This window comes from Nerophis lumbriciformis, linkage group LG17 (assembly GCF_033978685.3).
Source record: "Nerophis lumbriciformis linkage group LG17, RoL_Nlum_v2.1, whole genome shotgun sequence".
NCBI lineage: Eukaryota > Metazoa > Chordata > Actinopteri > Syngnathiformes > Syngnathidae > Nerophis > Nerophis lumbriciformis.
Window position 1 is genome coordinate 31,637,501 of NC_084564.2, and position 24,699 is coordinate 31,662,199.

Here is a 24,699-nt window from a genome sequence, read left to right on the forward strand (position 1 = left end):
CTCCTCAGTTCCCAAACGTTTACTGAGTGTTGTTAAAAGGAAAGGCCATGTAACACAGTGGTGAACATGCCCTTTCCCAACTACTTTGGCACGTGTTGCAGCCATGAAATTCTAAGTTAATTATTATTTGCAAAAAAAAAAAAAAGTTTATGAGTTTGAACATCAAATATCTTGTCTTTGTAGCATATTCAATTGAATATGGGTTGATAATGATTTGCAAATCATTGTATTCCGTTTATATTTACATCCAACACAATTTCCCAACTCATATGGAAACGGGGTTTGTACATACAGCTAGCCTAAATATCCTGATTAGCACTCCAACATGTCAATGACATCAACAAAGCGCACCTTGGTGCATTCACCAATGATTGTCACACACACACACACTAGGTGTGGTGAAATTTGTCCTCTGCATTTGACCCATCCCCTTGTTCACCCCCTGGGAGGTGAGGGGAGCAGTGGGCAGCAGCGGTGCCACGCCCGGGAATAATTTTTAGTGATTTAACCCCCAATTCCAACCCTTGATGCTGAGTGCCAAGCAGGGAGGTAATGGCTCCCATTTTTGTAGTCTTTGGTATGCTGTGTGTGAATGCACAAAGGTGTCTACTCAGTGGCCTAGTGGTTAGAGCAGTGGTTCTTAACCTTGTTGGAGGTACCGAACCCTACCGGTTTCATATGCGCATTCACCGAACCCTTCTTCAGTAAAAAATATATACCTTTTTTTTTCAAATTCAAGACAAAGTTGTATGTTTTTTTTACAGGTGCACAAAATGAACCATGCATGAACATCACCTTGTTCAAAGAACAAAACCAATACAGTGCATGAACTCACAACAATTTACACATCTGAAAATCAGTGTGACTTCTGCTGTTGCCGTATCCATAATACGCCGATATGGAGAAGTTTTTATTTACACAAAGAGTGAGGTGTGTCTCGACATCTGCGGCGGAGGGTCCGCCGTACCCCTGAGGCCAACTCACCGAACCCCTAGGGTTTGATCGAACCCAGGTTAAGAACCATTTGGGTTAGAGTGTCCGCCCTGAGATCGGTTGGTTGTGAGTTCAAACCCTGGCCGAGTCATACCAAAAAACATACTATTAAACAAAAAAAGTATTTTTCCTAATTTTTTCCCCATTTTCAATCCTTTTTTAAAAAAGCTCCCGGGAGCACCTCCTGGTACCCTAGCACCTCCAAAACCCTCAAATCTAAACTCCAAACATCCCAGAACAAGCTAGTCAGATTACTTCTAGACCTCCACCCCAGATCACACCTCACTCCTACCCACTTCTCCAAAGTGGGCTGGCTCAGGGTGGAGGACAGAGTAAAACAACTTGCACTGAGCCTAGTCTATAAAATCCGCTACACCTCCCTGATACCGAAGTACATGTCAAACTACTTCCTTAACCACAACACCAGGGGGAGCTCCACTAACCACGTTAAACCCAGATTCCGAACTAACAAAGGTCTTAACTCATTCTCATTTTATGCCACATCAATGTGGAATGCGCTCCCAACAGGTATAAAAGAAAGGGCATCTCTATCCTCCATCAAAACTGCAATAAAAGTTCACCTCCAGGCAGCTACAACCCTAAACTAACACCCTCCCCGGATTGTTAACAATCAAATGTAAACAATCAAATGCAGATACTTTTTCTTATGCCTTCTGATCTCTCTCTCTCTGCCCACTACTTGCTGTCCATATCCTACCAAGTCAGACCTACACTGTTTCAATGTCCATTTCTCTGTTCTCAATTGTTGATGACTGATGATAACAACCAAACCCCCCTTCCCCCCTCCACACCCCGGATTGTAAATAATGTAAATAATTCAATGTGATGATCTTGTGTGATGACTGTATTATGATGATAGTATATATCTGTATCATGAATCAATTTAAGTGGACCCCGACTTAAACAAGTTGAAAAACTTATTCGGGTGTTACCATTTAGTGGTCAATTGTACGGAATATGTACTTCACTGTGCAACCTACTAATAAAAGTCTCAATCAAGCCACTAAAGAGCCGCGGGTTGCTGACTCCCGGACCAGATTTAAATGTTAATGCAAGGATCTGCCAAAGTGTTCTTCTACACAAGAGGGCGCATTTTAGTGTTTCAAGGAATTCATTGAAACAATGTTTGTCACCTAAGTTTTGAACTGAACTAGAGGGCCCCCGTATGGTGTCGTTTCTGGGCCACATTTGGCCCCCGGGCCTTGTGTTCGACACACGCCTTGTACAAGGAAAATGTTTGAATTGCAAAGATCATGCGATCACCTGTTCTCCCGTTGACGAATAAGCATAAGAGGTTCGGTGTTATCGCCCACAATTGGACTTCTGCTGAGTCCTATAGTTTGATACAGCTTCTTCTTCTTGCTGTTGTTGTCTGTTGACCATGGAGGTGCAGGGGAAGCAGGAGGAGGAGGAGGAGGAGGAGGAGGAGGAGGAAGGTGCATGGAGGACCCAGACATTTTCCCAGAGATCCTGACAAAAGAGAAGTTTGGTTCAAGTAAACAGGGCAATCTAAGACAAGATGCAACTTCTCTGCACAAGACACTCAAATATATATATAAAACTAAGTGATCGTCCACCGCGCTTTCTGGAATGAACGTCACATGCTGAATGGGTTCGAACGTATGCGTATATATTTAATAAGAAGCTTACATAATTTGCTGTGTTTTGTGAAAGTTCTTGTGACAATGTTATACTCACTTTTCAGACTAGCTTAGCAGCCGGTGTTTATGACCATATTTGGTAACTCTCTCCTTCAGGGTTTTTTCTTTTTTTGAACCAAGTTTGTCGCCCCTACTGGTACGGAGAAGGTCCGCGTACCTTCCGTTCATTATATTTAAAAAAATATACAATTGTAACCGAGGGTTTATATATGTCGCCTATACTGTATAAAACTACAAAATAACAAGTTTTACACGAGGACCACTTTATTTCGTTTGTTTTCAAACTCCTCTCCACTACAACGTGTCACCACTTCCGGTTTAAGCGCCTTCAAAATAAGAGCTCAAGGCAAGCGTGTAACAGTTTATAACAGGAATTTAACATCACAAAGAGGCAAGTCCATAAAAATAGGTTACATACCTCCCCTCCTACAAAAAGAAACGTCCTCGTTTCAACACAATAACAGGATAAGTACAAAAACAACACAGGCAGTCCATAAAAATAGGTTACACAATTAGGGCCGTTTTTCGATTTTTCTTTCATATGGCAGATTTTAAAACAAACAAAAAATGGTTGATTTGCATTAAAATATTGCCATAAAATTTGATTTTGTGCTGTTTTGCTTTTATGGATTAGATTTTTTCCAGATTAAACGCAAAAAATTTTGCAAAAAATCCTGTTTATCTGTGTGATGACAAATTGAACCGGAAAAAGTACTTTAGCATTTCCTTCGCGTTTACCATGTTTTTAGCACAACGGTGACATCTTTGTCCAGCAGGAGTCCTATTGAGTCTTATGAATAAAAAAAAAAAGTGTAATTAAATAGTTGTCCAACTTTTGTTTCAGAAATGAAAATAGGAAAAAATGGTCCGAAACTTGTTTTTTAGGACTCCTGCTAAACAAAGATGTGAGCGTTATGCTAAAATCAAGCTAAACGCAAAGGAAAAGCTAAAATACTGCTTCCGGTTCAATTTGTCATCACACAGATAAACACGCATTTTTTTTCTAGATTTTTGTGTTTATCTGGAAAAATACAAATCCATAAAAGTAAAACAACACAAAATCAAAATGTATGGCAATATTTTAATGAAAATTGACCCTTTTGTGTTTGTTTTAAAATCTACCATGCATTATAAAAATCGAAAAACGGCCCTAATTTTATTTTTTTGATTTGCGTTACAGAATTGCAAATAGAAAGAAGGTACACGGCCCGTAGTGTTATGCTAAAAACATGCTAAACACAAAGGAAAAACTCAACTACTGCTTCCGGTTCAATTTGTCATCACACAGATAAACACGCATTTTTGTAATTTGGATGAACATATATTGACCCCAAAAGGGACAAGCGGTAGGAAATGGATGGATGGATATTCGACTTTTGTGTTTATCTGGAAAAGTAGAAATCCATAAAAGGAAACAGCACAAAATCCAATTTTATGGCAATATTTGAATGAAAATCAACCCTTTTTTGTTTGTTTTAAAATCTGCCATAAATAATACAAATTGAAAAACGGCCCCAATTTTGTTTTTTGACTTGCACTTAAGAATTGGAAATAGAATGAATGGAAGGTACACGGCGAGGAGAAGGTACATGTTTTCATTAAATTATTTCTGTATTAATTGAGCACTTCCCGTATTTCTTATGATCATGTTCATTTTATTTATTTACTTATTTATTGTAATATATATATATATTTAAATTTATTTAAGTATTTATCTTTATTTGAACAAAAACATTGCTTTGAAATGTATGATGATATAATATTTTCTTTTATTGTTAGAGATGATTAAAGTGTAAATACATGTAATTGCACACAGTACATTTATTTTTGTAATACATTTATTAAGAAAAGATAAGGTACTTTATTAACACATATTATTTCCACCCTTTTCGGGGGCCATACAAATTGACGTGGCGGGCCAGATATGGCCCCCCGGCCTTGAGTTTGACACCTGTTTGCTAAGGTCGCTAATTATATTGCGCGACTAAAACGGCCATCAACTACCTGTTTCTACCTAGTGGAGGGTTGTTTAACTGCAAGACGCTCACTATTTGCAGTAATAAGCACGCATTACTATCTTTCGCAGCATACGAGTGTGTCATAACACCCCCGAGTTGAATGAATACAACTAAAATATACAATTAAAAGAGAGTATAATAGCAGTGTATAGGTGCATATAATAATAATGACCATGTATTAGATTTGTTTTGCACTTTTCTACCAGCTTTATTGATTGTATTTTTTTAGTTGTCATATATATTCTTCATTCTTTTTTCCCCTTTTTTTTTTAAATTGAATTTTATAGATCGTGTTCGTTTTAACATTAGACGTTGAGAACTAAGTATGTGTTCATCATTTCTTTTTTATTCCTTTCATGAAAATGCATATATACAAGTCATGTACAGTTGACACTTTCATTGTTTTTTTGTTTCTTATACAATTTCATGATCAGAAAACAGCAAATGGAAGACTATTATTCTTATATTTATCTGCCCCCTTTTTAACACAATTTTTTTTAGATGACTTTATAACTGTTCCCTCCACCAGCACCCGAACTCCAACATACTTTTTAATTTTCGTTGAAGCATTTTCACAATGACACGTCCAATCAAAATCTAAAATCAGTTTGATATAATTCCAGTTGTCTCTTTTTGTAACTCTTTTTAAATTCAAAGATATTCTTGCAATTTAAGTCTTTCTTTAGAGAATTCCATGCTTTCACAGCAGCAACAGACAAGCACATTTGTTTCAAATTTGTTCGCAATCTTGGATGTTTAAAGTCATACGCCTTCTGTGGTTCTCACCTTCAGACGTGAACACAAAAAACTTCTCCTTCGGAAGAACTTTAATTCTAGCTTTGAACATCACTAATAGAGTATGCAATTCTACAATGTCTTTTAGTTTGAATAATCTTGCCCTAATGAAGAGTGGATTTGTGTGGTCTCTATATCCTACTGTAAAAATGATACGAATTACTCTTTTCTGTGAAATAAATAAAGGCATTATGTTGCTGGGATATGTATTTCCCCATATTTCTGTACAATAATTGAAATAAGGTAGAACAATTGAGCAATATAACATTCTCATTGTGTTATACGGGAAACTGTATTTAACCTTGTTCAAAATAAATACGCTTTCAGATACCTTATTTTTCACATGCAATATATGAGCTTTCTGTCAACTTTTCATCTAAGATGACCCCAAGAAATCTGATTTCGTGTTGTGGGGTGAGTGAGGTAATACGAATGAGAGTAATATACAAGCCGGACACTGGGTGGTAGCATAGTGCCGTCACACGTTGTTTGCAACCACCAACGAGAAGAGCAAGAAATGCGTCTCGTTTCCTTTATGTAGTATCGCGAGGCTTTAACGTTTTCTCTTGTGTACTGTTGCGCGTTCAAGGTAAGTGCTCGTTCAAGTCTCACTTCGCATATAAACCAATACGTTCGTTTGGAAGACTGTTGCGCACTAATTTAGTTTATTTGTTCGAAGGTTTCATGGCATTTGAAAAAAGGACGACTTGTAAAGTACAGCATGGTCGTAGTGAGTTCGTTGAACTCCACGCTGTTCAAATGAATGGCGGTTGCTAATGCTAGTGGTTAGCTTTTTATCTAGGCGGTAACGTCATTTTTTTGTGGCTTTTGTGTTCGTGTAAGTCTATTATTGTTTTGTTGTGTGTTCATGTAAGTCTATTATTGTTTTGTTTTGAACTCTTAGATGACTACGACGGAGGCTCGGCTCAAACACACAATCTACATCAACAACTTGAACGAGAAAATCAAGAAAGATGGTAAGTTCCGCCTTTTCAGTATTTGTATTTTTTTGAATTTCATAAACCTTTACTTATAAATTGCAACATTTACAAACAATTGAGAAATAATAAACAAAAGACGTACAAAAACAGTACAAAACAGCACCAGGGGGTAACTCAATAAAGTAACTAAAATAGAACGCAAAAAAAAAAAAAAAAAAAATAATAATATATATGTAACAAAGTGTAAAGCCACAGGCTCACACAATTTCAGTCCATCCATCCATCTTCTTCCGCTTATCCAAAGTCGGGTCGCGGGGGCAGCAGCCTAAGCAGCAAAGCCCAGACTTCCCTCTCCCCGGCCACTTTGTCCAGCTCTTCCCGGGGGATCCCGAGGCGTTACCAGGCCAGCCGGGAGACACGGTCTTTCCAACACGTCCTGGGTCTTCCCCGTGGCTTCCTACCGGTCGGATGTGGCCTAAATACTTCCCTAGGGAGGCGTTCAGCATCCTGACCAGATACCAGATGCCCGAACCACCTCACCTGGCTCCTCTCCATGTGGAGGAGTAGCGGCTTTACTCTGAGTTCCTCCCGGATGACAGAGCTTCTCACCCTATCTCTAAGGGAGAGCCCCACCACCTGGCGGAGGAAACTCATTTGGGCCGCTTGTACCCGTGATCTTGTCCTTTCGGTCATAACCCAAAGCTCATGACCATAGGTGAGGATGGGAACGTAGATCGACCGGTAAATTGAGAGCTTTGCCTTCGGGCTCAGCTCCTTCTTCACCACAACGGATCGATACAGCGTCCGCATTACTGAAGACGCCGCACCGATCCGCCTGTTGATCTCACCATCCACTCTTACACAATTTCAGTAAATAATTAAAATTTGGAACCCAGCATCATTGTTTTCATAGCTTTTTGGTTGTTAGAGGTAGAGATTGTTTTAACATAGAGTTCTAATTATATACTCGATATATCGCGGGTTTGTCTCTGTGCGATATAGAAAATGACTATATGGTGATATTGGAGTATACGTTCTAACACAGTTGCTTTTAGCTGCGGGCATTACACTACAGGCTCTTCTCACTCTTTCTTGTCTCTCCTTCTCACAGAGACGTAAAACAAGCGCACCTTCTTACATACGTCACATAATGTCGCGCGTACAACGTCATACGCTCTCGCGGAGCAGAGAAGTAGCGGCATAGGTAACGTTAGTTGTGGTGCGAGCGGTAATACGAGAGAGAGAGAAGGTTCGAATCTGGTAACAAATGAAGGAAGAAGAATTAATTCCCAAGAAAAACAGCCGGGGGTCCATCGTCTGGCGGTGGTTTGAAGTTAAAGTACCAATGATTGTCACACACTAGGTGTAGGGAAATTATTCTCTGCATTTGACCCATCACGGGAGGTGAGAGGAGCAGTGGGCAGCAGCGGTGGCCGCGCCCGGGAATCATTTTTGGTGATTTAACCCCCAATTCCAACCCTTGATGCTGAGTGCCAAGCAAGGGGGTAATGGCTCCCATTTTTATAGTCTTTGGTATGACTCGGCCGGGGTTTGAACTCACAACCTACCGATCTCAGGGCGGACACTCTAACCACTAGGCCACTGAGTAGGTCGCTTCAAGCTGGAAGATGTTGAACAGACAACCGTAATATGTCAAGTATGCGGCAAAAGCGTTGCTACAAAAAGTAGCACCACTGCTAATTTGTAGCATCATTTGAAAAGTCACCCGCTAGAAAATGAAGAGTGCTTGAAACTCTGTAGCTTACCACCACCAGGTGTGAATGAATGATGGCTTCTCACTTCTCTGTGAAGCGCTTTGAGTGTCTAGAAAAGCGCTATATAAATCTAAGTCATTATTATTGTTATTATTATTATGTCAACATCTCTGTTCGGTGCCACGCCAACAAAATGCCCAAGCAACCATTTCCAGATCAACAGCGTATGAAACAAATAGTCAACAACAGAAGGAGATAACGTCCGCAGGAACCTACCACATAGTGAAGGACATACACTATTTGATTTCCTCTTATGCAGCTCATTTGTATTTGACACTCTTGTGTGACATCATGCACAAAAGTGCACTTTATTTGTTTTAAACTGTTGTAGTGGCGTTCTGTACAAAAAGTGGACTTTAATTTAGTGTTGTTTTGATATGTCATCTTAGTGACATCATGCACAAAAGTGCACTAATAGCTTGTTTTAAAATATATCTGACAATCTTGCACTTTCTGTTTTGAAATGACATGAATGTTTGTGCTACTGCTTAATAACTGTTTAATAAATACACTTTTGCTAAATTGACTTAGTTGTGATTTCCCTCTCTGCATGAAAGTTTAAAATGAGCATATATTAATGCAGTATGAAGAAGAATGTTTTAATGTAGACACATAGAATCATCATACTGCTGTGATTATATGCATCAAGTGTTCATTCAAGGTTAAGGCAAAATATCCAGATATATATCGTGTATCGTGACATGGCCTAAAAATATTGAGATATTGATAAAAGGCAGTATCGCCCAGCCCTAGTTCACGCAGTGTTTAGTGACTAGCAAGCTGTCTAACACGCCCCTGACGGCACAATAAATGGCTGCTTTCAATGTATTTGTAATCACTGCACTGATTACAAATTGACTACATTGTCTGTGCTTTTACTTTTGTTTTTTTAATATGTTTCATAGGTTTTGTTGTTGTGAGCCTGCAAGGCTTCCAGATTTCGTCCTCATCATACTTGAATACTTAACTAATGCTGCTTTCTACTGCAATATTGATTAGTTTGGAATATTGCTAACAAATGCAGAAAAGTTGCAATTCTGAAGCAAGGTTTAATAATTTACTGTTACTGAGTGAGATATACCACGTTTCCCACGTGTGCAGTATGTATGCTTGCTTGCCCTCACACAAGATATTGTCATTCATTGGCACTCTATCTAGCCTTCCTGGCAAACCTTTACACTATTTTCCATAATTTTCTTCGATGCGATGCAAATGTTTCCTGCATTTTTGTCAAGTGGACCAATCCCGTGCCGCACAACAGGGCATGTTTACGCAGCAAGAAACTCTTAAAAAATTAAAGTCTAATGAGAAAGTTCAGTGTTGCTTTGTGGCACAACATGGTGCCATGTAGTCACGTAACAGACTTTTAACCAATCATTTAGGAGATTGTCTGAAACCAAGTTGTCCTTATTTTCTATAGACTGCTCTGATTGATACAGTTTGAGAATTACTGCTCTATATTATGACCAAATCCTGTGATTGTGAGGTCAAATGTTATTTTAATGTATACATTTTTTTTTTTTTACAGAACTGAAGAAATCCTTGTATGCCATCTTCTCACAATTTGGGCAAATTTTGGATATCCTTGTGGCACGGACCTTTAAAATGAAGGGTCAAGCTTTTGTGATCTTTAAAGAGGTTACCAGTGCCTCCAATGCTCTGCGTTCCATGCAGGGATTCCCTTTCTATGATAAACCTATGGTATGTTCGTCACTAGACTTTGACGTGTCCTGTACCGCCTGTGAATATGTTGTCAATCATTCAACTCACCCTACAGCGCATCCAGTATTCCAATCATGATTCAGATATCATTGCCAAAATGAAAGGGACCTTTGTGGAGCGGGATCGCAAAAAGGAGAAGAAGAGGCCTCCTAAACCCGAGTCGAGTGGTAACAAGAAGGCTGCTGCCAACGCGGCTGGAGGCGTTCCTGTAAGTGGAACACGTTCATGTATATTAAGTCAAATTTGAGCGTAGCAGGTTATTACTCAATTATGAACCGCCATTACTTTTTTTTTTTTTTTAGGGAATGCCTCAAATGAACCAAGCCCGTATGATGCACATGCCAGGACAGCCACCCTACATGCCTCCACCGGGCATGATGCCACCCCCAGGGATGCCCCCAGGGTCCATGGCTCCTGGTCAGATGATGCCTGGCCAGATGCACCAACAGGTATTGTTGTCCTTAAGAGCACATTTTTCTCTTAGGATTTCTGCACTGTTTCTTAAAACGAAAGTTACAAATCTGCCAATTTGTTTACCGTATTTTCCGCACTATAAGGCGCACCTAAAAACCACAAATTTTCTCAAAAGCTAACAGTGCGCCTTATAACCCGGTGCGCTTTATTACGATTCATTTTCATAAAGTTTAGGTCTCGCAACTACGGTAAACAGCCGCCATCTTTTTTCCCCGTAGAAGAAGCGCGCGGTGCATGCTGGGATATGTGACGTTTCATTTCCATTTGTGTGTTTATGTAAAGACCCCAAATGGCTCCTATTAAGTGTGTTGTCTGTCTAATTATAAATAATGCAGACGAGGCGTGTTAACTGAGTTCTCAACGTTTTCTCACAGCGTGCTCATAACCACATTCGAACTCCCAGCATACAACATCGCTTCTCAGGGCTACTGCGCATGCTCGTAACTATCGTTGCATGCTGGGTAGTGTAGTTGTTATATTTGCTAGCTCATAACAGCACATTGAGAGACGCGCTTAATTCAATACTCGCCGTCATTCCGGGTGGATTGACAAAAGACCTCCAGCCGCTAGATATTGGTGTCAACAGGGCATTCGAAGCTAGACTGCTAACTGCGTGGGAACTTCTCAGGGCTACCGCGCATGCTTGTAACTATCGTTGCATGCTGGGTAGTGTAGTTGTTATATTTGCTAGCTCATAACAGCACATTGAGAGACACGCTGACACGCTTAATTCAATACTCGCCGTCATTCCGGGTGGATTGACAAAAGACCTCCAGCCGCTAGATATTGGTGTCAACAGGGCATTCGAAGCTAGACTGCTAACTGCGTGGGAACTTCTCAGGGCTACCGCGCATGCTCGTAACTATCGTTGCATGCTGGGTAGTGTAGTTGTTATATTTGCTAGATCATAACAGCACATTGAGAGACACGCTGACACGCTTACCGGGTAATTCAATACTCGCCGTCATTCCGGGTGGATTGACAAAAGACCTCCAGCCGCTAGATATTGGTGTCAACAGGGCATTCGAAGCTAGACTGCTAACTGCGTGGGAACAATGGAAGACAGAAGGCGAACACACCTTCACTAAGACGAGGAGGCAGCGCCAGACGACGCCAACATCTGCCAGTGGATCGTAAATTTGCCCAACTTTTCACTTCGGACACCGAAGACGAAGGATTTACGAATGAAGAATAACTTCAGAAAGTAAGCGCTATGTTTATTTTGTGTGTTGTGACATTAACGTTCGAGCAACATTATGTTGCTATTGCGCTGCACTATTTTGAATTTGACTATGTTTGTGATTGCACATTTGCGTACATTTTGGGAGTGAACAGAGTTGTTAGAACGCTGGTTTTTAATATATTATTAAAGTTTGACTGACCTATCTGACTGTTTTTTTGACATTCCCTTTAGCGCAGCGTAGGCGCGGCTTATAGTCCGGGGCGGCTTATTGGTGGACAAAATTATGAAATATGTAATTCATAGAAGGTGCGGCTAATAATCCGGTGCGCCTTATAGTGCGGAAAATACGGTACATTGGTTACTGTTGTGACCTAGGCAGGGATGTAACAATATGAACATTTTCATGTCACAGTTGTGACCAGAATTGTCGCATTTATGTTGAATGCGCTTATACACACTAAGCGTTTTAACTAAGTTAAAAAAAAATAAAAATGTATATATATTATAGAAATAATAGACATGTAATATGCTTACCGTGGCAGATTAAACATTAGATATTGCTCTGGCTTTTAAAGAGCCATAATATTGTAATTTGTGTGTTTTAATATTTATATATATGCTTCTGTTTTACTTGGTAAAAGTTTTAACGTCCTTTTAAATTAATATCAAGGAAAACAAGGGGTGCACGTCCAGTTTGTGGTGTCATGCGGGTTCACTTCCTGTTGTAGACACCACGTGTCATATGCTTTCGAGTCAATCAATTAATCAATGTTTACTTATATAGCCCTAAATCACAAGTGTCTCAAAGGGCTGCACAACGACATCTTCTGCTCAGATCCCACATCAGGGCAAGAAAAAACTCAACCCAATGGGATGACAATGAGAAACTTTGGAGGGGACCGCAGATGTGGGTACCCCCCCTGGGCGACCGGTGCAATGGACGTCGAGTTGATCTAGCATAATATTGTGAGAGTCCAGTCCATAGTGGATCTAACATAATAGTGTGAGAGTCCAGTCCATAGTGGATCTAACATAATAGTGTGAGAGTCCAGTCCATAGTGGATCTAACATAATAGTGTGAGAGTCCAGTCCATAGTGGATCTAACATAATAGTGTGAGAGTCCAGTCCATAGTGGATCTAACATAATAATGTGAGAGTCCAGTCCATAGTGGATCTAATATAATAGTGTGAGAGTCCAGTCCATAGTGGATCTAACATAATAGTGCGAGAGTCCAGTCCATAGTGGATCTTATATAATAGTGTGAGAGTCCAGTCCATAGTGGATCTAACATAACAGTGAGAGTCCAGTCCATAGTAGATCTAACATAATAGTGAGAGTCCAGTCCATAGTGGATCTAACATAATAGTGAGAGTCCAGTCCATAGTGGGGCCAGCAGGAGATCATCTTGAGCGAAGACAGGTCAGCAGCGCAGAGATGTCCCCAACCGAGCACGTGCACACATACAAAAAGCAACAAACAATTTGCAGTCATTGCGCTGAGTGCCACAGCCGCAGACCGCGCTGGGGACTGCCACCGAGAGGCGAACAGCACGCAGCCGCCCTGGGTAAATGAACAAATGACCTGCCACTCAGCGCGCAGCAGGCACCCAAGCCAATCCACCACCAGTCCGACCGCCCCCAAGCATGCCCGTAAATCCCATCGACATCCACTCTTTCAAAAAAGAGTGGATGTCAACAAACCCATCCCGCACGTCCAGGCCCCCCCGGGGGCCCACCACCCACCAGGCATCTCAACCGGTAAAAGGCCATAAGGGCCCAGCCACGCGCCCACAGCCGGCATACCATGGCATCTCAGCTGCGATCAGCAATGCACACCCGGGCAGCGACACATATATATACGTACATAAACATAAACAATAATTTTGCCACACCTAGTGTGTGTGTAACAATCATGGGTACATTAACTTTAATTGTGCAAGTTCTCCCACTCAAAAAGATGAAAGGCCTGTAATTTTCATCATAGGTACACTTCAACTATGAGAAACAGAATGGGGGAAAATAATCAAGGAAATCACTGTCTGGTTTTTAATTAACTGGTAAATTCCTCTGTAAAAAATATTTGGTCACCTACAAACAAGCAAGATTTCTGGTTTTCACAGAATTGTAAATTCTTCAAGAGGCTCCTCTGTCCTCCACTCGTTACCTGTATTAATGGCACCTGTTTGGCCTCGTTATCAGTATAAAAGACACCTGTCCACAACCTCAAACAATCACACTCCAAACTCTACTATGGTCAAAACCAAAGAGCTGTCAAAATTGTAGACCTGCACCAGACTCTGAAGACTAAATCTGCAATAGGTAAGAAGCTTGGTGTGAAGAAATCAACTGTGGGAGCAAGTATTAGAAAATGGAAGACGTACAAGACCACTGATAATCTCCTTCGATCTGGGGCTCCACGCAAGATCTCACTCACCCCAAAATGATCACAAGAACGGTGAGCAAAAATCCCAGAATCACACGGGGGCACCTAGTGGACCAAAGTAATATCAGTAACACATTACGCTGCCAGGGACTCAAATCCTGCAGTGCCAGACGTGGCCCCCTGCTTAAGCCAGTACATGTCCAGGCCCGTCTGAAGTTTGCTAGAGAGCATTTGGATGATGCAGAAGAGTATTGGGAGAATGGCATATGGTCAGATTCTTTGGTAAAAAACTCTACCGGTACTTGTCGTGTTTGGAAGAGAAGGAATGCTGAGTTGCATCCAAAGAACACCATACCTACTGTGAAGCGTGGGCGTGGAAACATCATGTTTTGGGGCTGTTTTTCTGCAAAGGGACCAGGACACCTGATCCGTGTAAAGGAAAGAATGAATGGGGCCATGTATCGTGAGATTTTGAGTCAAAACCTCCTTCCATCAGCAAGGGCATTGAAGATGAAACATGGCTAGGTCTTTCTGCTTGACAATGATCCCAAACACACCACCCGGGCAACGAAGGAGTGGCTTCCTAAGAAGCATTTCAAGGTCCTGGAGTGGCCTCGGCAGTCTCCAGATGAAACTCTTTGGAGCGAGTTGAAAGTCTTTGTTGTCCAGCGACAGCCCCAAAACATCACTGCTCAAGAGGAGATCTGCATGGAGGAATGGGTCAAAGTACCAGCAACAGGGTGTGAAAACCTTGTGTGACTTGCAGAAAACGTTTGACCACTGTTATTGCCAACAAAGGTTATATAACAAAGTATTGAGATTAACTTTTGTTATTGACCAAATACTTATTTTCCACCATCATTTGCAAATACATTGTTAAAAGAATCATATAATGTGATTTTCTGGATTTCCCCCACCCCATTCTGTCTCTCATAGTTGAAGTGTACCTATGATGAAAATTGCAGGCCTCATCTTTTTGAGTGGGAAAACTTGCACAATTAAAGTTAAAGTACCCATGGTTGTTACACACACACACACACAAGGTGTGGTGAAATTATTTTCTGCATTTGACCCACCCCTGGGAGGTGAGGGAAGCAGTGGGCAGCCGCGGTGGCCGCGCCCAGGAATAATTTTTGGTGATTATTTTTGCCCCACTGTAAATACATATATACATACACAGGCACACATACATGCGCATTCATATACACACACACATAATCAAAAAATAAGACACTGAATTCAGTCTTAACTAGTTTGCTGTCCAAAAAAGCTGAATCACAGTTGTTTATCCAAGGACAAGCTGACATTTATCTTTTGATAATTGAGTGCCTGCTCTTTTTTTTACTTTTTTTTACTTTTTAACAATACATTTGTGCTTCAGGTTTCGGAAAATCCTCCCAATCACATCCTTTTCCTGACCAACTTGCCCGAGGAGACCAACGAACTCATGCTGTCCATGCTCTTCAACCAGTCAGTACAAACTCCTCCACGTATGTGTTTGTAACTATCGTACAAATACTAACTGTGTCATTTGTCCAGATTTCCAGGATTCAAGGAAGTGCGTCTGGTTCCTGGTCGCCACGACATCGCGTTTGTGGAATTTGACAATGAAGTCCAGGCAGGTGCCGCACGCGACTCACTGCAGGGCTTTAAGATCACACAAAGCAATGCTATGAAGATCTCGTTTGCCAAGAAATAACAGATGGGACGAAACCTGCCTCTTCATCGCTCTCACACAGGTCTGAGATTTAGTGACATTTTTTATATATATATGTATCAAGTTCTCTCTTTTTTTTTTTTTTAGGATTATTATTACTACTACTATTTTTGAAGTTCACCAGTTTAGCTGTGTTCGTATTAAAGCATTGCACCCAGCGTCTGGTCCGTCAGACATCGTACCTGGAGCTGTTTGTGTTGAAATTAAAACGTTATCAGAGATGATGTGCTGCCCATGACTAATTTGTTCATATTTGAGGATTGTTAAGCTCAGCAGAGGGCGCCAGTGGACCATATTGCAAAAATGTGCAGTCAGTCTGCCAGTGAAGGTGAGTATATGCAGCGAAGACCAAAATTGGTTCATGCCCACCCTTTGACTCAAATGAATTATTTAATGAATGGGTACATTTTAGAGTCTATACCAGGGGTGCCATTACGTCGATCGCGAGCTGCCGGTGGAGGGTGTGTCAGTCGATCGCCAGCCAGGCATAAAAAAAAGACCTAAAAATTGGCGATCATCAATCTTTACTAAGACGTCACTTTGGTCACTTGATTGACATTCACTGCACCCGAGGGTCTTGTGAGATGACGCTGGCTGCCGCCAGATCATTAAGAAAAAATGAACGGCAGGATGGCGAGAAACATTTGTATTTCAACAGACTCTCGCGCCGTACCTGCCGTCAAAACTCTAAAGACCGACCGCACAGTTCCTGTCTTCACAATAAAAGCCCTGCTTCATCCTGCCTGCGACAACAAAATAGGAGTCTCAGAAAGCTAGCGTGCACAAGCTAGCAAGCTACGGAGTTTGCTGCCAATGTATTTCTTGTAAAGTGTATAAAATGGAGTATGGAAGCTGGACAAATAAGAGGGCAAAAAGCAAGCACTTTCATGTGGTATTCTACAGAAAGGAGGACTTTTTTTCTGCATTTGAAAATGTGGAGGTTATCATCAATGCAAGTCATCACAATCATACCAACTTATATTCTTGTCTTCATGAAAGAAATGAATGTTAAACATGCTTGTATTATCAAGCACATTTAACTTGTTAACAAAAACCTATCTTTCATAAATAAATAAATATAAATGACATATATGAATGAGGTAGATCCCCTCGTCTTGGTCAATTGAAAAGTAGCTCGCCTGCAGGAAAAGTGGGGTCACCCCTGGTCTATACCATACATGTCCAGCTACTACATTAGTGCACCAAAGCTGCTTTTGTTGGATCTCCCCATATAAATGACCGGGCCTAAAATGAAGTTTAACAACCACTTGGGCTCACAGTAGTCCACCAATTAGTAAAGGCCCAATTCCTGTTGTGCGCCCCATCACCAAAGGGCCCTCTCCAACCGTCATATTGTACAGTAGCTTTGCAGAGTAATTATGTGCCGCAAAGACTTCAGTGTATTCATGAGTGCAGTGTTGTGGGATGTGTGAATTCGGCCTGAAAATCTTAATTTGTACTCAGTTTGTTCATTGTACACACTCACAGGGCACCCCCTGTTGTGGACTTAAATTACGTTATTGTCTTTAGGTCGGACTACAGTGTTCAGCCAAAATGCACATTATTCCAACACTTTCCCAAGCCTTTCCACACTCCCTTATTTTGCCTTGAGAAAGCACTGACCTTAGCCACCAGGGCGCCGTGCGTGTGCGTGTGCGTGTGTGCGTGTGTGCGTGTGTGTGTGTGTGTGTGTGTGTTGCATGCTCCTGGCACCATGCCCAGTGCCTTCCAACTAGCCAACAGTATTCTTCCAGTTGCAGGGACTGAAAAGGCAACTTATCTGTTGTTTTGTATGTGGGAGATGTTTACGTCATTCCTCAGTGAAATAAAAAGAGAGTGAGATCTTCCTATAGATTTTGTACCCAGCCAGACTGTATCGCTTGTCAGTCTGCTTCCTTCGTGATACAATTGTGTTGGTCTTTTTTTTCCTCAACATCTTGGAAAATACTGGTGCAAGTGGTGGAAACAAAATCATGCTTGCACAAGTTAACAACTTGTTAAAATCACTGCACTTTGACATAACCCAATGTAAATTAAAGGTCCTATATTATTTTTCAACATTGTAAATAGGTGTCCGAAATCTTACAACAACTTTACATTTACAAAATGTTACTGTAAAATAGTGATTTTTATTTTTTTTAAACATTTTACATCAATGGAAAAACCACAGTACCACTGTTTTTTTTGGGGTGGGGGGTTACAGAAAAAGCTGGCAGCTTAGTTGCCAGAAGTTTACTTTTAAATTGACATTGGTTTTTACAACATATGTTCATGGAAAAACAATACAAGTTCCTTTTTTTATTCTGGCAATTTAGCTGCCAGTTTTTCCACCGTAAAAACTAATGTAGCGTCTTTCCATTTACAGTAATACACCGTTAAAAACCACCGCAGATTTTACAGTCAAAAACTGGCAGCTCAGTCAACATAGTTTTAATTACAAGTTTTTTTCAATTTACAGTAATATGCTGTAAACAACGCAAAATGTATTGTAATTTTTATTAATTTGATGGGTAGTTTGCTGTAATGTTAAGTATTTTACTTTATTATTATTTAGACAAAAACAAGAAAGTATGATAATATACTGTAATATTTGTTGCAATAATGGATACTATTCAAGTTTAAAAGGTATGCAATTTCAAGCAGTATATGTATATTTTTTCTGTCAAAATGAAAAAATCAATTACATTTAGTGAGAAAATATGAAGTACTTTATTGAAACATAACTTCCAGGTGTTAGCGGGCCAGATCTTAAGTGTGACACTTGTGCCCTATAATGACAATGTGAATTTCTTGTTTTTGTGTTGGCCCTGCGATGAGGTGGCGACTTGTCCAGGGTGTACCCTGCCTGAGTGCAGCTGGGATAGGCTCCAGCACCCTACATGACCCCGACCGGGTCAAGCGGTAGAAGATGGATGTTTAAATTAGCAAATTTCTTAAAATTGAGAAACTTAAAAAAACAATCTAATCCAATGTACGTAAGTATTCACAGTCTTTGCTCAATATTTTGTTGATGCAGCTTTGGCAGAAATTATAGCCTCAAGTCTTTGAATATGATGGCACACCTACCTTTGGGCAGTTTTCCTCATTCCTCTTTGCAGCACCTCTTAAGCTCCATCAGGTTGGATGAAAAGTGTTGGTTTTCATCCAGGATGTGTCTGTACATTGCTGCATTCATCTTAGTCTAGTCAGGTGACCAAGAACCTGATGGTCACTCTGTAAGAGCTACAACATTCCTCTGTGGAGGGAAGAGAACCTTCCTGAAGGACAACCACCCCTGCAGCAATCCACCAATCAGGCCTGTATGGTAGGGTGGCCAGACGGAAGCTATTTCTGGGTAAAAAGCTTCTCAGACCGTGAGAAACAATTATCTGGTCTGATGAGACAAAGATTGAACTCTTGGGCATGAATGCCAGACATAATGCTTGGAGGAAACCAGGGACCACTCATCACCAGGCCAATACCATCCCTGCAGTAAAGCATGGTGGTGGATGGCAGCATCATGATGTGGGGATGTTTTTCAGTGGCAGGAACTGGGAGATTAGCCAGGATAGAGGGAAAGATGAATGCAGCAATGTACAGAGACATCCTGGATTGCAATCAACATTTCTCGTTGGAGCTTGAGATGTGTCGCAAAGAGGAATAAACGAAACTGCTTGAAGTGTGCCAAGCTTGTGGCATCGTATTGAAAAAGACTTGAGGCTGTAATTGCTGTCAAATGTGCTTTAACAATATTTTCATTAGGGTAAATGCTGTGAATATGTACAGTCCCTACATTTAGCTTTTCTTCTTTAAAAAAACTACACATGAGGTATTGTCTGCAGAATTTGAGAACAAACATTAATTTATTTAATTTGAGAATAAGGCTGTATCAACAAAATGTGGAAAAAGTGAAGTGCTGTGAATACTTTCCAGATGCACTGTATGTAGCTCTAACGGTAATGCCATGTGTTTGTACCCGTGCAATGCTATAAGAAGCAATATTGTGCAGTTGATCCAATTTTTATATACAAACCCCGTTTCCATATGAGTTGGGAAATTGTGTTAGATGTAAATATAAATGGAATACAATGATTTGCAAATCATTTTCAACCCATATTCAGTTGAATATGCTACAAAGACAACATATTTGATGTTCAAACTGATAAACATTTTTTTTTTCAAATCATTAACTTTAGAATTTGATGCCAGCAACACGTGACAAAGAAGTTGGGAAAGGTGGCAATAAATACTGATAAAGTTGAGGAATGCTCATCAAACACTTACCGTATTTGGAACATCCCACAGGTGAACAGGCTAATTGGGAACAGGTGGGTGCCATGATTGGGTATAAAAGTAGATTCCATGAAATGCTCAGTCATTCACAAACAAGGATGTCAACAAATGCGTTAGCAAATTGTTGAACAGTTTAAGAAAAACCTTTCTCAACCAGTTATTGCAAGGAATTTAGGGATTTCACCATCTGCGGTCCGTGATATCATCAAAGGGTTCAGAGAATCTGGAGAAATCACTGCACGTAAGCAGCTAAGCCCGTGACCTTCGATCCCTCAGGCTGTACTGCATCAACAAGCGACATCAGTGTGTAAAGGAAATCACCACATGGGCTCAGGAACACTTCAGAAATCCACTGTCAGTAACTACAGTTGGTCGCTACATCTGTAAGTGCAAGTTAAAACTCTCCTATGCAAGGCGAAAACCGTTTATCAACAACACCCAGAAACGCAGTCGGCCTCGCTGGGCCTGAGCTCATCTAAGATGGACTGATACAAAGTGGAAAAGTGTTCTGTGGTCTGACGAGTCCACATTTCAAATTGTTTTTGGAAACTGTGGACGTCGTGTCCTCCGGACCAAAGAGGAAATGAACCATCCGGATTGTTATAGGCGCAAAGTTGAAAAACCAGCATCTGTGATGGTATGGGGGTGTATTAGTGCCCAAGACATGGATAACTTACACATCTCTGAATGTGCCGTTAATGCTGAAAGGTACATGCAGGTTTTGGAGCAACATATGTTGCCATCCAAGCAACATTACCATGAACGCCCCTGCTTATTTCAGCAAGACAATGCCAAGCCACGTGTTACATCAACATGACTTCATAGTAAAAGAGTGGGGGTACTAGACTGGCCTGCCTGTAGTCCAGACCTGTCTCCCATTGAAAAAGTGTGGTGCATTATGAAGCCTAAAATATCACAATGGAGACCCCCGGACTGTTGAACAACTTAAGCTGTACATCAAGCAAGAATGGGAAAGAATTCCACCTGAGAAGCTTAAAAAATGTGTCTCCTCAGTTCCCAAACGTTTACTGAGTGTTGTTAAAAGGAAAGGCACGTGTTGCAGCCATGAAATTCTAAGTTAATTATTATTTGCAAAAAAAACCCCAAAGTTTATGAGTTTGAACATCAAATATCTTGTCTTTGTAGTGCATTCAATTGAATATAGGTTGCAAATCATTGTATTCCGTTTATATTTACATCTAACACAATTTCCCAGGGCAGCACGGTGGAAGAAGGGTTAGTGCGTCTGCCTCACAATACGAAGGTCCTGAGTAGTCTTGGGTTCAATCCCGGGCTCGGGATCTTTCTGTGTGGAGTTTGCATGTTCTCCCCGTGACTGCGTGGGTTCCCTCCGGGTACTCCGGCTTCCTCCCACCTCCAAAAACATGCACCTGGGGATAGGTTGATTGGCAACACTAAATTGGCCATAGTGTGTGAATGTGAGTGTGAATGTTGTCTGTCTATCTGTTTTGGCCCTGCGAGGAGGTAGCGACTTGTCCAGGGTGCACCCCGCCTTCCGCCCGATTGTAGCTGAGATAGGCTCCAGCTCCCCCAGCGACCCCAAAGGGAATAAGCGGTAGAAATGGATGGATGGACAATTTCCCAACTCATATGGAAACTGGGTTTGTACAGTAAACTGTACTGTGTAACTGGTTCTATATAATATATGCCAATGCCACATATCACACACAAGGAAACTATACATAAACATTACTTAGTTTACATTACATAGAGAACACTAGCATAGTCATTTTAACAGCAACATGATAGGATAGCCTATTCTCTGAGGAAAAATACACTTACTACTACCACGTCTACCGACTGGTGCATAGTGGCTTTAGGCTTTGTTTTAAGATGTATAGCGAATAAATACTTTTTTAAATTGAGTTTACTATTGCTTGTTGTGGGAGCTTGATATTGTTGGTTGGTACATCCCTTTCACACCCACCTCTTTCAGCCTGTCGAGGCGTCTGTTCGTTTTTTATTTTTTAATTATTGGAATATATCTCATCACCGTACATATTGACTCTTATCCAAGAATACTGCTCAGATGCACAGAATCCCATGAAGCCGATCATGCCATGTCTATTCTTTGTGAAGGATTTAACGATAAACGGTAATAACGATAACCTCGGATAAAACTCCCGACTGTTTGTATTAACGTTTTAAATAAAAATGATAGAAAAACCGAGGTTGATAACTGCACTATGATTCACTCACAGACCGACTGGCGCCAGGTCGCTAGCTTAAATACTAACATGAAAACAAGAGACATTAATTTTTTTCCCCATTAAAAAAAACAAGACATATCCAAATCTAAACTCATTGCTGTCTGAGCAACTAAGATATTTTAATTGTGCACATTGAACCTACAAGCTGTGCTCTCCATCGTTCTTTACTCAGAGGAAAGAAGACAGAGCTGATTTTATGGTGTGTTTAAGGACCACTGAATAGAGTAGGACACAACGCCTGCAAATAATACATGTGTTATTGTTTGTTAAAGTGCTACTGTAAAAGCCAATATTTTCAACAATAAAAGTTTAGCAATTAAAACAGATAAAATACTAAGACTAAAACTAAAATTTAGTGTGTATATGTGCACTTTTTGAGCACGTTCAACAATAACTCGGTATTGACGACAACCGAGATATGACATTTTCAAATCGTTACATCCCTGTGTGCAGGGGCGCCGAAAAGGGGGGGTAAAGGAGACGGATTCTAGGGGCCCATGATGGAGGGGGGCCCAGAGAGGCCCCTAATGATGATGAAATTATAATACAGAAAAAATAATGACACCGTGTTGGGGGCCCTGTAAAGATTCTTTTCATGGGGCCCAAAATCCCTAGCGGCGCCCCTGCCTGTGTGTACAGTGTTTCCGGATGCTTTGGTTTTGAATATCTCATGCCACCGAGGTCACGGCTCCTTCATGCAGATAAAGGACCTCGGTTCCTCAAGGGCCCTTTGTTCTGATTGGCCGGGTCACTGGTGAGCTCGGGGCCCGAGGAAACACCAGCGGTTGTCAGGGAAGTTGTTGAGCAACAAGACCACCAAAGTGTGGTCCAATAAAGAAGGTACATTGTACGGACGGCTAGCTAGAAAATGAGGAAAATATGACTTTTTTTTCTGTATTTGAATTCACTGACCTCATCGCTATAATCATGAGACGGATCAGCAGTTGCCAGAACAGGTCTTGAGTCATGCTTAGCCCCTCCATCTTTACCTTCATTTTCTCTGCAAGCCACTTGTCATTTTGGAGACGTTTTGGGCTCCCTATCATGTTGGAAAACTGCCTCACAATGTCAGAATTAATGTATCTCACTGAACCGCAAGTCCCCTGTGCTGACAGCACTGATGCAGCCCCAGACCATGATTCTACCACCGTCGTGCTTGACTGTGGGCAAGACACAACTGTCTTGCTTCTGAATTGTGGTGTCAGGTATTGAAACACAGAATTTGGCATTTTTACAGACACCAACCAAATTTCATTGGTATTACTAGGTTGTGATTCATGTAAACTCTAATGTTGCTATATTTTGATACCGTTGTTATTCATGATGTAATGTCTGGTTACAGACTCAAACACCTGGCCAGGAAATATTCAAGCAACACTCAGCATGGACAACAAAGCAAGTACGCCTGGTAGAGGAGAGGGGGGTTTACCCACATATGCGGTCCTCTCCAAGGTTTCTCATAGTCATTCACATCGACGTCCCACTGGGGTGAGTTTTTCCTTGCCCTTATGTGGGCTCTGTACCGAGGATGTCGTTGTGGCTTGTGCCGCCCTTTGAGACACTTGTGATTTAGGGCTATATAAATAAACATTGATTGATTGATTGATAGAAAGCACTCAAATGTAAAGTAAGGCTCCACTTTGTCAAAATGACAAACTGATTAACATTATTGATTTTACATGGTGATTTCAACGCCTTTAAATTGGAGAAAGAAAACTACAACTAAGATGCACGGTACAATCAAACAGCTCATGTGTAATAAGTACCATACTTGCAGTATAAACAATAGTCTGGCACATTAAGTTTAATGGCAAAGACTACTTCCTAGCTAGGCAACACACCGTAGCCTGTACACTACTGCCATCTAATGTCTTGAAATTGCAACTGCATGCAAAGTGTACTGTATAATACTTACAAATGAGACCCAGGCATGTAATAAGAAAAAAAAAATATTACTAGACATTACTGTGGTCATTATCAGCTCAGTTTTAAATGTTACATAGAAAAATTAGATTGTATAATTTAATAAACACATTAAAAAGTAAGAAAAATTGGTATCGAGAATTTGTACTGTATTGGTTCAAATCTGAATGGTACCCATCCAGTGTTGGGTCATTTTGACTGGACACAAGCTGTACATTGACTGCTCCAAAGTGTATCCTATGAGCAGAGGTGTCCAAACCTTTTCCGCATACAGAACATTTTGGAAGATGTGAGAGCCGCTTTGGAACATTTGGTACAGTTGCGATACTAAAAACCACTGCCATGTAGGTGAATCAATATGTGCTCGATAAACTACCTGAACAAAACATCCACTTTTTAGCTTTTTGCTTTTGGGAAGAAAGCAAATTGGTGTCATGTCTAATCCAGGGCTATTCAACCGGCCTCCCGGGGGCCAAAATGGCACCAGACAAGCCCTCCACTTCTGTTAAAAAATGTGGAAGGGACAAACATTTTTGCAGCATCCATCAATCCATCCATTTTCTACCGCTTGTCCCTTACGGGATCACGG

The 24,699-nt window shown here is 40.9% G+C and overlaps 2 protein-coding genes across 4 annotated transcripts in view; one reads left to right on the top strand and one right to left on the bottom strand.

Moving 5' to 3' along the window:
- The window catches only part of actmap (actin maturation protease), a 7,655-nt gene extending 4,722 nt beyond the window's left edge, over positions 1–2,933 (bottom strand). The window contains exons 1-2 of the mRNA XM_061972116.1: positions 2,713–2,933; positions 2,278–2,484 (exon numbers count right to left, since the gene is read on the bottom strand). Of these exons, the coding sequence (XP_061828100.1) occupies positions 2,278–2,471 (194 nt within the window). The 5' untranslated portion in view covers positions 2,472–2,484; positions 2,713–2,933. The remainder of the gene's footprint in view (positions 1–2,277; positions 2,485–2,712) is intronic.
- A 3,060-nt stretch (positions 2,934–5,993) lies between these two features.
- On the top strand, positions 5,994–15,908 carry snrpa (small nuclear ribonucleoprotein polypeptide A). 3 transcript variants are annotated; one of them, XM_061973087.1, is made up of 8 exons: positions 5,994–6,077; positions 6,393–6,465; positions 9,733–9,905; positions 9,982–10,134; positions 10,229–10,375; positions 15,349–15,437; positions 15,507–15,706; positions 15,772–15,908. In XM_061973087.1, the coding sequence occupies exons 2-7, from the start codon at positions 6,393–6,395 to the stop codon at positions 15,664–15,666; spliced, it is 795 nt and encodes a 264-aa protein (XP_061829071.1). In that variant the 5' UTR covers positions 5,994–6,077; the 3' UTR covers positions 15,667–15,706; positions 15,772–15,908. The 3 variants fall into 3 exon arrangements, with proteins under 3 accessions (XP_061829071.1, XP_061829069.1, XP_061829070.1); XM_061973085.1 differs by having other exon boundaries at positions 15,507–15,908; XM_061973086.1 differs by lacking the exon at positions 5,994–6,077 and adding an exon at positions 6,152–6,326 and having other exon boundaries at positions 15,507–15,908.
- The last annotated feature ends 8,791 nt before the right edge of the window (positions 15,909–24,699 follow it).

Bases quoted from the DNA above. Each gene is read 5' to 3' on its own strand.
- snrpa (XM_061973085.1), top strand. From the start codon at position 6,393: ATGACTACGACGGAGGCTCGGCTCAAACACACAATCTACATCAACAAC. The intron at 10,376-15,348 runs GTATTGTTGTCC...TTTGTGCTTCAG, and splicing joins CTGGCCAGATGCACCAACAG to GTTTCGGAAAATCCTCCCAA. The intron at 15,438-15,506 runs GTCAGTACAAAC...TCATTTGTCCAG, and splicing joins CTGTCCATGCTCTTCAACCA to ATTTCCAGGATTCAAGGAAG.